The sequence below is a fragment of the Anabrus simplex genome, chromosome 1 (genome assembly GCF_040414725.1).
Source record: "Anabrus simplex isolate iqAnaSimp1 chromosome 1, ASM4041472v1, whole genome shotgun sequence".
In the NCBI taxonomy this organism is placed as follows: Eukaryota; Metazoa; Arthropoda; class Insecta; order Orthoptera; family Tettigoniidae; genus Anabrus; species Anabrus simplex.
The window spans coordinates 478,307,807-478,321,347 of record NC_090265.1 but is presented as its reverse complement, the minus strand read 5'-3'; the positions used below and the strand labels follow the sequence as shown (position 1 = coordinate 478,321,347).

General features: G+C 35.6%; 1 protein-coding gene across 6 annotated transcripts in view; it reads left to right on the top strand.

Annotated features, from left to right (window-relative positions):
• The window catches only part of LOC136856968 (sodium/hydrogen exchanger 3), an 822,567-nt gene that overhangs the window by 716,066 nt on the left and 92,960 nt on the right, over positions 1-13,541 (top strand). For all 6 annotated transcript variants that reach the window (XM_067135270.2, XM_067135273.2, XM_067135271.2 and 3 more), the window contains exons 11-12: positions 7,780-7,920; positions 11,779-11,848. In XM_067135270.2, coding sequence (XP_066991371.2) covers positions 7,780-7,920; positions 11,779-11,848 — 211 coding nt within the window. The remainder of the gene's footprint in view (positions 1-7,779; positions 7,921-11,778; positions 11,849-13,541) is intronic.

Below are 13,541 nucleotides of genomic sequence, written 5' to 3'. Positions count from 1 at the left end.
ACTGTTGCATCCTACATCTGCTCTAATCTTCTGATCATATTTATACCTCGGTCTACCCCTACCATTATTACCGCCTACACCTACTTCAAAAACCAACTGAACAAGTCCTGGGTTTCTTAAGATGTGTCCTGTCATTCTATCTCTATGCACAGAGTCTTCATGAATAACGACTTTTAAAGACTGCATACCAAACTCATGGTGCACAAAGCTGTTGTCATTTCCATGCTGCTGTATGGCTGTAAAGCTTGGACACTCTATCGCCGTAATATCAAAAAACTTGAGCGATTCCACCAACAGAAAATGAGATGCATCTTGAATATTAAGTGGGAGGACTATGTGACCAACACAGCAGTTCTCAACAAAGTGCAGCTAAATAGCATTGAGGCAACTATCATCGTTCATCAACTGAGATGGTTAGGCCATGTTCAGCGCATGGGTGATACCAGACTTTCCCGCTAAATTCTTTATGGTGAACTTTGCTCCAGCAGTAGACCTCATGGAGCCCCTCTTAAGCATTTTAAGGACCAGCTGAAACACATCATGAAGACAACTGGTATAAATGCACACATGAGAAGAATGTGCTGTGGACCGTTCACTGTGGCAGAACACTACATCCACCACTGTCAACTTGTTTGAAAGAGAACGTCGCAGACATCAAGAGGCCAAGCGACAAGCAAGAAGACTGTTGATATAAGACGGCCAAATTCATACAAAGATTTTTAAAAGAACACTATAAGTTTAATAGTGAGATGCACCTAATTAATACTATTTACTATAGAATTTAATGCAACACAGCAAATTTAGTAAGGTGGAAATTGAAGTTTTAACATTACAAGAATTTGGAAAATAACTATTTTGTTCTTGACAACAAAATTTTTCAAACGGCTTCAGGTATTTTAGCAAACATATTCATGGTTCATGGATTACATGGAATATAACAAGATAGTGGATAAAATACGTGGATTGATTATATGGTTGAGATACGTCGATGATATATTTGTTATTATCGATGAACAAAGGCTTAAACCTGATGGTATATTATATTTAAATACTTTGGATAAACAAGTGCATTTTACGATGGAATCTGAAAATGATAGGACTTTAAATTATTTAGATTTAACAATTACTAGAAATTCTGGTCATTTTGATTTTCAAATTTTCAGTAAAGCTACTCAAACAGATACTATTATCAGAAACGATTCCAATCATCCAGGTCAACATAAAAAGGCAACATTTTACAGTTTAATTAATAGAGCAATGAACATACCTATGTCTAGGAAGAATTATAATAGAGAGGTAAATATAATTCACCAAATTGCTCGTAGCAATGGATATTCCAGAAAATTTATTAATAGAATGATAAATAAAGTGAAAAATGAACCAAAAACAACTTTAATTAAAGAGTTAAAGGAGAAAAAGAAATCTGTAGTTCTAACTTTTCGAAATAAGCACTCTTATCTACTAGCTAAAATTTTCAGGAAAAAGAACATCAATGTTGCATACAAAAAGGATAATACTACGAATAAGATAATTTTCACTTCAGATAAGATAAAGAATAAATGTATATTTAATAAATCAGGAATTTACAAATTAACATGCCAAACATGTAAACAACGATACATAGGCCAGTCCGGAAGAAGGTACAAAGCACATGTTAATGCAGTCAAACATAAAAGATATTCAGCAATGGGAGAACATATGGTTGAAAAGAATCGTAAATTTACAGACATTTCTAATGACATGGAATTAATACATTCGGCCAAAAAGGGAAAATTAATTACTGTTTTAGAAAGTTTAGAAATTTATCTTGCACAAAAAGATAATTTTGAATCATTTTAAATGAGAGAAGTGCAGAAGATAACCCACTGTATAGACGAGCATATGATAATTTAAGGAACAAAAAGAAGAAGAAAAAAAGAAGAAAAACTTGAAGATCTCAAATTTATATAAGTATTCTCATTCAGTTCAACAAAATTTTATGTATTGATCATTTTCATAATATTTCATGAGTTTTCTTTATTTATTGATATGGTGAATTAGGTCACAATACTTCTTTAAATTGTAAAAACAAAAGATAGTGTTATATTGTTTTATTCTTTGAACTGACCACTGATGAAGGGAATGTATGACTTCCTGAAACATTTATGGTAAAATAAATATGTTTCTTTCAGGCAGATTCAAGTATAACTATTTTAAATAGTTCTGTAATAGAAGCAAGAAGACTCCTTCAACTACAACCCTGCCCTCCTGCATCCATTCAGCCAAATTGATCTCCTCTCACCAATTCGATTCAGTATCTCTTCATTCGTGATTCGATCTATCCATCTCACCTTCAGCATTCTTCTGTAACACCACATTTCAAAAGCTACTATTCTCTCTCTTTCTGAGTTATCATTCATGTTTCACTTCCATACAATGCCATGCTCAAGATGTAAGTCTTCAGAAACATCTTTTTAATTCCTATATCAATGTTTGAAGTGAGCAAATTTATTTTCTTTAGAAAGCTCTTCCTTACTTGTGCTAGTCTGCATTTTATGTCCTCCTTACTTCTTCCATCATTAGTTATTTTACTACCCAAGTAACAATATTCACCTACTTCCTTTAAGACTTCATTTCCTAATCTAATATTACCCGCATCATCTGCCTTCGTTCGACTGCACTCCATTACTTTTGTTTTGGACTTAATTATTTTCATCTTTTACTCCTTATCCAAGACTTCATCCATACTATTCAGCAACTTCTCGAGATCTTCTGCAGTCTCAGATAAAATAACAATATCATCGGCAAATCTCAAGGTTTTGATTTCCTCTCCTTGGATTGTGATTCCCTTTCCAAATTCCTCTTTGTTTTCCTTTACTGCCTGTTCTATGTAAACACTGACATGGAGGGGAGGGGGGACAGACTGCAGCCTTGCCTCACTCCTTTCTGGATAGCTGCTTCTTTTTCAAAGTCCTCAATTCTTATCACTGCAGACTGATTTTTATACAGATTGTAGATAATTCTTCGTTCTCGGTATCTGATCCCAATCACCTTCAGAATCCTAAATATTATCACCATTATTGAATGCCTTTTCTAGGTCTGTGAACGCCATGTACGTGGGCTCGTCTTTCTTAATTCGATCCTCTAAGATCAGACTTAAAGTCAGGATAGCTTCACGTGTTCCTACATTTCTTCTGAAGCTAAATTGATCTTCTCCCAACTCAGCTTCAACTTGTCTCTCCATTCTTCTGTAAATAATACATGTTAAAATTTTGCAGGCATGAGATACTAAACTAATGGTGCAGTAGTTTTCACACTTGTCAGCACCAGCTTTCTTGGGAATAGGTATAAGAACATTCTGCCAAAAATCGGATGACACTTCTCCTGTCTCATACATCTTGCATACTAGATGGAATAACCTTGCTATGCTGGTTTCTCCTAAGGCAGTCAGTAATTCAGAGGGAATGTCATCAATTCCAGATGCCTTGTTCCTATCTAGGTCTCTCACAGCTCTATCAAACTCTGACCTCAAAATTCGGTCTCTCATTTCATCAGCATCAACAGCCTCTTTTTGTTCCAGAACCAAATCATCTAGGTCTTTACCTTGGTACAACTATTGGATATGTTCCTGCTATCTTTCTGCTTTGTCTTCTTTCCCTAGAAGTGGCTTTCCATCTGAGCTCTTAATATTCATACACCTAGGTTTCCTTTCTCCAAAAGTTTCCTTGGATTTCCTGTATGCAGCATCTACCTTTCCTAGGACCGTATAACCTTCAGCAACCTTGCACTTCTTCAGCCATTCTTCCTTAGCTACCTTGCACTTTTTCTCCACTTCATTCTTTAATCACCTGTATTCTTTTCTGCCCATACTGGTACTTACATGTTTGTTTATTGCTGGAAGACTTCTGCCTGTTCTTCTATAATAAATCAATCTAAAACCATTATCAGTACATATTTACTTTTATGGCATTTTGTCCTAATTTACTTGTTATGTAATATTTAATTCTTATGTAATATTTAATTCTTTTCCCTTTGTTTTACACTATACTAAGTTCAAACCTCTTGAAATATTTCATTTCTCCATTAAAATCCGTGAATGATTGAAGAAATGAACAGGAATTGATATCAGTGGAAGCTGAGATGTAACTAGCTTCCTGTTAAGTTCTTGTTTCAGCCCAATGATTTATTTTTTTATATTTTGGAGAGTGAATAGAGTATTTTCTATTCTAATAGAAACATAAATTGGGTAAGTGACAAGTACTGAAGTCTCCTTAGTTCAGTGCTGTTGAATGGTTCTTATTTCATCCAAGGGGGAAATTATGGCATATGTGAAGAAGAACTTATATAGGTTGTGTTTTTTATTTATAGCTTGTCATCAAACTTGATGCAAAGCATCAACTTTTGTCACAGACTCTCAAAATTTGGAAGTGTGTCATAATAAATAGCATCAGAAATTTTATCAACATTCATCAGAACCAGTGCAGTTCATGTCTGGTATGTTTGCAAGTGATCCAATTCAGAATAAATAACAGGATCTTGATCGAGAAGCAGTATGTACTATGTTAGGAACTTCACATGGTGTTTATTGACCTGGAGAAGCCTTTGACTGCATTCCCAGAGAGATTATCTGGACAGCGTTGTAACACCTAAACATCCTCTACCTAGTGTGCTGGCTATGTGGTTCGGGTCATGTAACTGTGAGCTTAAATTTGGGAGAGTTCAAACCCCACTGTCAGCAGCTATGAAGATGATGGTATGTAGTTTCCCATTTTTACACCAGGTAAATGCTGGGTTGTACTTTAATTAAGGCTGTGGTCACTTCCTTCCTAGTCCCAGACTAGTCCCTTCTCTTCATTGCCATAAGCTCTGTCTGTGTCAGAGAGATATGAAATAAATAACAGAAGAAAATGGCCCTGAGGACTATGTGAAGCTGATTCAGGACATGTATGTTTGTCCCTCTAACAAAGTGAAAGACATTTCTGGTGTGTAGATGTTTCTTATTGAAGTCACTGTACATCAGGAACCAGCACAGAGTCCAATTCTGTTCAAAAAATATAGAGGCCTACCTATAGAACTTGGGCATGCATCCATGATCTGTCTTGTTACTGTTAGAATTTTTAAAAACTTTTTCATAACTTACCGAGGATGCACATAGTTTTGGCTTCATGACAAAATGGTCCATCTTCAAAACAGTTACTTATATGGCACAAACTGAGGAACTAACATGCAGCTCACAATCCTGTCACATTCCTCCCAATACTGCAACTTAAATACAGCACATCTTTCAACCACAATACAACCCCAGGATTCCTAGAACATTGTTATTTCCTGGAACCGATATGCAAAAGCTGACTTGATGTAGTAAGCTTGCAACTGTTTCTGGCCATGGCCCCCGTTATCTCAGTGGTCACATTCTGGCTCCCTACTGAGTAATCCCTTGCTAATGGCCCTTTTCCTCATCTCTTGACATTTGTCAACACACAGTTCTATTCCCAATACTGAGGCCTCTACAGGGAAATATCCCCACACATCACAATCCTAAGCATTTTCCTCTCAGTCAAGCAGTACAAATATGGAGAAATATGTATGGCCCTACTGAGCCTTGCTAGTAGATTCTTTGTTGCTACGTTAATTCAACATTTTGGCGTAGTTTTTAAGTTATTTGTACCATGCGTAAAACAATGGCTGATCCTCGCTTTAGTTTCACGCCAGTGGCGTGAGATCAATCGAACAGAGCTCCCCCTCTCGAGTTGCAGCCTTTGTCCTTTATGGGACACTACAGGCTTATTAATTCATTTATTCCTTCAACAGACACAGCAACAGACCTAGAAAATAAAGGCTATACGTAGCATTCAATGATATCAAAGTTCAAAATGTGGAGCTAGATAGAGCTGTAACATCAGCTGCAAATTGAACATCCTGAAGATACTTAATTCATTTGCAGAAGCAGGGATTGAGCACTGAAAAGTTTACTAGCCTAAGGAAAATATGTGTGTGTTTGGGGTGGTGGGGGAGGGAAGGAGGGGGGGGGGGGGGGACACACACGCGTGCCACCTAACAAGAGTTTACAACAAATTCAAGTGAGGTGCATGTAGCAAGCTGATGGGAAGAACAGGCTGTATTATTCCAGATCCCTACTGATGCTTTCCTCTGGAGACAGCTGCTGTTTTCTTCAACAAGAAAGAATTAGGAAACAGTCTCACTATCATAAAAAACACAAAAGAAATGAAAAGCATTTTGTTAGATTTAAATGAAAAGCAGGCAATGATTTTCCTTTTCTTACTTTAATGTCCTAGCAGCTGCTGAAAATGATTTACATTTTCGATTATGCAGACCTGGCATCTTTGAAGGAAATTCTGTGACATGTATTGTAATTCTTTGCTGATTACTCTCCCAATTTTTTTTTCCAGGTCCTCAGCTGTTTTGTTGGACTCTCTGTTTCAAGTTTCCCCACATATAAATGTCACACATATTGAAATCTGGAGAACATATTTCTAATTGCAGCCATAGAATAGTGTGCAGTGTGGGTCATAGCACTATCCTCCTGAAAGTAGGCATGGTCCCTTTTGTCCTTAGTTATCATGTTAAAGGAGGGATGCAAAAGAGTCTCCAGGTATCATTTGAAGGTCAGTGTTTCATGAAAGAAAAATATGGATCCATTTATTGTTAGTCCATGAAATGCACACCAAACATCCACTTTTATGTCATGTAGAGGTATCTCGTGTATTGTATGGGGATTTTCATTGTTCCATTGTCAACTGTTCTGAGAACTGTTGTACTCACTGAGGTGAAACCAAGCTTTGTCAGATATGATCAGAAGAAAAGGACTAAATCTCCATCATGAACGGATTGTCATATACACTAGCAGAAGTTAACACAAACAATGGGATCTACAACATTTAACTTGTGCACTACAGGTATCTTATAGGAAACAAAATTCAGAATTTTAAGCTCTCTCAGCACTGAAGTGGGCAACAAAAATAACCATGAGTGCTGACCTGAAGTCTGCCTGACATATCTTCAAATTTTTCATCAGTTAAGACCTTCTCTTTATGGTGCCTTTTGTTTGAAATGAATCTAGTTACGTGTCACATTTCAAGCAAAGCACGGACTTATGGTTGTGATAGTATTGAACTTTCCAGAAATCATCACACACCTATCGTACAATTCCTCGTTTTAAGGTACCGGTATGTTCCAACATTAAACACTCATTGCTTAATGGTATACTTAACCATGGTGAATAATTGTTACTGAGAACTTTGTAACCACAGTCACTGAACATGTCAAGTAAATCACGTCTCACTAGCACAAGTAGAAAGCTCTACCAATGACTTAGCCTTTTTGGACAGAGGATGGGACAAAGAAGCTGTTGTCTCTCACCTAATGGCTACATGCTCATCCGTTCAGTGGGAGGGAATACAGCCGGTCCTTCCTCGCTATGTATGCCTTGCTTGAGTTTGACATAAATTTTTGTTTAGTGGTCACCATGTATGTATGTATGTATGTATGTATGTATGTATGTATGTATGTACTGGTATATATGCTGGAAATTTTTGTACTCTTCTTATTACATTTACCCATACTTACTGGTAATAGTTGACTAAAAGGTGGTGTCAAACATGATGCAGTATTCAGTATTTTCATTCTCTTGTTCTCTTTGTAATTTATTCTCATTTACTTCCACTAACCTTATGCCACTTTCGTGATATTTCTGTATACTAAAAGAAAGCCGTTCCTGTGAAACTTGCATTATGTCAAATATTTTTTTCATGTTACTAACTCTATGTTGTTGTGTTACAGCACCGAAGGTTGAGCTACAGCAGACATGCTGTTAATGACAGAGATCTATCCACACAGGTGAATTACCGCATGCACATGAACATCAGACGAATGGTGGGGGAACGCAGGCACCGCCATAAACATAGCAAGCGTCTAGGCAGGGTAAGCCTTAGTAGTAGGTGAATATATAGACCAATTCCATATGTTAAAAAAATATTTCCTCAACTTTCATTACTGAAATTAGAAGAGAAAATCATGGGGTCCTGTGGCATATCTAGTCAGGCACAACTGATTAGGCACCTACCTCATCTACCAATGAACATTGCAGTATCAAATAATACTTATTCATTCAACATATGGAGTGCTACAAAGCAAGAAAATTTTACTAGCATCTTTCAAGACAAAATTTAAAAATTCAGCATTAATAAGTCCATTAGCAAACCAAAGGAATGTCTGATACATTTTATTAGACAAAACTCATATTTACTGGAGGAAATCTATGTAACTGAAGTTTACATTGTTTTTCTAATTTAGGATTTCATAATATTCAGCAATAACACTGTCCAGCTATGTGTATCTCTCTTGAGTGGTTTGGCTCTCAAACCTCGGGGTCACAAGTTTGATTCTAGACCAGGACAAGGGTTTTTAATTGTGAAGAGTTAATTCCTTTGGCTTGGGGACTGGACATTTCCGCTGATCTTATCATTCTTGTAAGTCTCACACCACTACCCTCCACCTCACTAATACACAGTTTCCTGTACGAAGCAGGCGCTGCCCACCCTTGTCGAAAAGTCTGCCTTATAAGGGCTGCATCACGCTAATAATAGCTATCCATACAATATTATAATAATAATGTTCTGTATAAAACATGAGATAGGTTACACATACGTTAAGAAAAGTCTTTTCTTGGACTAAATATATGCCAGGTATAGTGGCTCAGATGATAGAAGTAGTAGTCTTATGAGCTGAAATTGGTGGGTTTGGTCCTGACTTAGTCTGGTGGGATTTGAAGGTTCTCGAATATGCCAGCCTCATGTCAGTAGATTTACCTGGAGGTGAAATAACTCCCACAGGACAAAATTGTGGCACCTTGGCATCCCTGAAAACTGGGAAAGTAGTTAGTAGGACATAATGACCATTAACATTCTTATTGAAGGAAATTTTTACTTTCTGTTGAGTACTATTTAAATATGTATAATTAAACATAGATATTTCATAAATACAAGTATATTGCTTTAGAAATAAAAATAAAATGTATTAGTTATTAATCAACAGTCAACACATGTAATATTTCACTAAGTTCAGTATGTTGTTGAAATACTGCAGAGATTGATTATGGATGCTATGGATTTACAAAATATGCTAGGAAAGCAATCAGGATACATAATAATGAGTACATCAATGTTAAGACTCCGTCGTCTTACCAGTCTGTCTGTAATATATGAGTAAGTTTTGGAAGAGTTAGAGAGTCAAATACATAAAATTGAAGCAGCACTGAAATGTTCTTACAGAACAATTGGTGCATATAATTTCATCATGAAAGTCACTTTGATGTCTTCCACAACAACCATAAAATTCAAAATCATTAGCCAGGAGAGGAACAGAATGTTAAAATGGAAAGTAATCAAAATCAGTGTTATGCACTGACCCAGCCTGTTCAGGTAAATTTTTTGATTGTTCAGAACATAGATAAAACAATTTGATTTACACCTCATCTGTTCCTGGCCTTGCAAAAAGGTAAAAAATTCAAACTGGGCTGTGTTGGACTCATGGCCACACATTTTGAGAATACTTGATGCTTAATAGGTATTCTCAAAATAAGTATCTAGTCAGTATGGGTTTGAAATCTTACTGTTGACATTTTATTTCTTAATTATAAACAAATTTACACATCTTCAAGAAAAAATAGATGTACAAGGGTCTATGATATGAGAAGTAACGTACAGATGAAAAAAAGAGAGCCTTCAAAAGTTAAATCTGTTTGTGAGAGCTTCAAGTAAGTCCACCAGAGACTTTTCGTCATCACCAGAATGATAATCATCCACATCCATGATTTCCAAACCATGTTCCGCCACTGGGGTGGTAAATATGCTCAGGTGGGGCTCCAGTAGTGTGGAAGTTTCCTCTGACTCTCAACCACCTTTATTTTTGGGATGTTCCCAATAAGTCCTCTGATGCTCAGCAGTAGTGACTTTGGACTTTTCAGAGTTCTGACAAGCTCTCCATCTTTTAGAATATGTTTTTGAAAGTCTTGAAACCATTTATTGTCCATATGTCATGATACTTTTCAAGGGAAAGACATTTTATACACTTCTTCGCACCATAGTTTTACCAAGTGTTCTCTCTTTTGTTGCATACTTCTAGAACTTACTGAGATACTGGTAATCCAAATGACACCCCATACAATTTGTTACCACTCCAGAATCCAGAGCTACACTGGTTGTCAGAAGCATGGCCTGGTAACATTGAACACTGTCATCATGTGATGTCTAGAAATTCTTTGTTTTAAAACCTTCATGCTTTTGTAATGTTCACCAACACAAATATGGTTCCAGAACTATAGACATATCCTACATTAAAAATACAGCAATGTGAGAACTTATCTAACAAGTAGCAAGATATGTCTGTTAGACTAACATTCTGCATGAAATATATCACAGTCATCATTTCTATTGTCTGGCCCTTGGCTGACTTGGCAGCATAAGGATTGGTGTCAGGAAAGGCATCTGGCTGTAAAACAGAGCTGAATCCATATTAAGTGCCAGTCCCATATAGAAGAAGAGAAGATTACCATCAACCAATCACCCACATTATGATCTGAAGTACTTACCACTTGTAATCTGGGAAAAAAAAGTCTTGCATTTGAGACAATCCTATGGTTTGACTTTGTGATTAATTAAATTAATGTTCTGTATCAAACAAGACAGAGATTACACAAATGTTAACAAAAGGATTGATTGATTGATTGATTGATTGATTGATTGATTGATTGATTGATTGATTGATTGATTGATTGATTGATTGATTGATTGATTGATTGATTGATTGATTGATTGATTGATTGATTGATTGATTGATTGATTGATTGATTGATTGATTGATTGATTGATTGATTGATTGATTGATTGATTGATTGATTGATTGATTGATTGATTGATTGATTGATTGATTGATTGATTGATTGATTGATTGATTGATTGATTGATTGATTGATTGATTGATTGATTGATTGATTGATTGATTGATTGATTGATTGATTGATTGATTGATTGATTGATTGATTGATTGATTGATTGATTGATTGATTGATTGATTGATTGATTGATTGATTGATTGATTGATTGATTGATTGATTGATTGATTGATTGATTGATTGATTGATTGATTGATTGATTGATTGATTGATTGATTGATTGATTGATTGATTGATTGATTGATTGATTGATTGATTGATTGATTGATTGATTGATTGATTGATTGATTGATTGATTGATTGATTGATTGATTGATTGATTGATTGATTGATTGATTGATTGATTGATTGATTGATTGATTGATTGATTGATTGATTGATTGATTGATTGATTGATTGATTGATTGATTGATTGATTGATTGATTGATTGATTGATTGATTGATTGATTGATTGATTGATTGATTGATTGATTGATTGATTGATTGATTGATTGATTGATTGATTGATTGATTGATTGATTGATTGATTGATTGATTGATTGATTGATTGATTGATTGATTGATTGATTGATTGATTGATTGATTGATTGATTGATTGATTGATTGATTGATTGATTGATTGATTGATTGATTGATTGATTGATTGATTGATTGATTGATTGATTGATTGATTGATTGATTGATTGATTGATTGATTGATTGATTGATTGATTGATTCAGATTCATTTCATAAAATATGTAATTTTGTGTGAATTTCTGAACATTCATAATGGTATGTAATATTGTCATGTGATTAATGTTTATTACTTTATTTCATTCTTTACAGGATGGAAAACAAAATCATGTCAGTTTTCCTGGAATTACACAAAATGGATCTGCCAAGCAGTTTTCTCATGGTAAGTGTCACTAAGATTAAAACTATACAAATACATTCCACTTAAATTGCAAGAAGTGCTTTTAAAACTCTTTTTAATATGCAGTATATGTAGTAAGATGTAAAAGTATGTAGAAAACTAAAAAAAAATGAGGCAATGAGCTGTCTCTTGTATGACAATACAGTATAATGCTGTAATGTAAATTACTATTGGATGTTAGTGGTAACCTTACTGCTGGGTCATCTTTATTGCCTCAGAGATATGTTCCTCAGCAAAATCTCTCAAACATATTCGCTGGGAAGAAAGTATTGGCCTCTCCCAGGAAATGTTAATGTTATTTTCTGAAAGCTGCTTTTAGATATAGCATGAAAATATCTTCATGCAGTGCACCCAGAGCAAAACAGTACAAGGTGCTGTATTCCCATAAACTCATAATGGTTTCAGTAGCTCTAGCAATATGAATCTACTTCATTTGAAACAAGAAGTTAGGATTTTGTATTTAAATATCTGTTTTTCTTTTTGGCAGTTGTTTAATGTTGTACTAATACTATGGCCTTTAAGGACACAGGGGAAATGAAGGGCCTGGACTAGGAAGGAAGCATCTGTGGCCTTAATTAAGATACAGCCTCAGGGTTTGTCTGGCATGAAAATAGGAAAACAAGGAAAATTATCTTTAAGGTTGATGATAGTAGGATTCAAACCAACCATCTCCTGAATGCAATCTTATTGTTATAAAAGGTGTAACAAGCAGCCAACCCGCACAGTGTTTACAGAGATGAATTACGTAGGTGATACTAGGCATTCTCTTTAGGGAAGTCCGGCTTCATGGCTAAATGGTTAACATGCTAACCTTTGGTCAAAGGGTTCCCGAGCTGGATTCCCAGCAGGGTCGGGAATTTGAACCATCATTGGTTAATTTCGCTGGCAGGGAGGCTGGGTATATGTGTTGCCTTCTTCATCATTTCATCCTCATCATGACGCGCAGGTCGCCTACAGGCATCAAATTGAAAGACCTGCACCTGGCGAGCCGGACATGTCCTCGGACACTCCCAGCACTAAAAGCTATATGCCATTTCATTTCATTTCTTTAGGGAAATTTTGAAACCATTGGGGTAGTGCATGCATGTAGCCTACTGTGAGTACAAAGATGGTAGCTCCTTTATTGTATTAAACTTTACATATTTGTGGTTTTAATTGTCACATTTTCCTTAAAACTAACTATTTTGTTAATATCTATGTTCACTGTCATTAGAGTCATACAAATTCTATATATCTTTCTTATCTTTTCAATTAAGGATTGGTCATTTTTCATATACTGTATTATCCTTGCTTTTTGCTCTGATTTCAAATGTTATGTAGGCCTACGTACCTACAGATGGCTTCATCCAACGAAAAATCATCACGTTTATAATAAGGAGCTGATGATAATAAGTGAAGATGAAGGTATGTCAGAAGCATAAAGAGGGTAGATAGTGAATGATATGACTGCATGGCTAAAACAAAGCAAGCTCCTTGTGTCCACAGGCAATCTTCTCTGAACTGAATTCTGGCACAGGTGTGAGACTTATTTTGCAATTTTACTGGATTCCTGAGTACATTGCAGAATTTTGAGGGAAAAAATGCATTAGCATTCTGTAGTTTGAGTGATAATATATAGATTACAGATAATTCATAACCCAATCCAGGAAAGAACTGGAAATGGGAACTGAAGAAG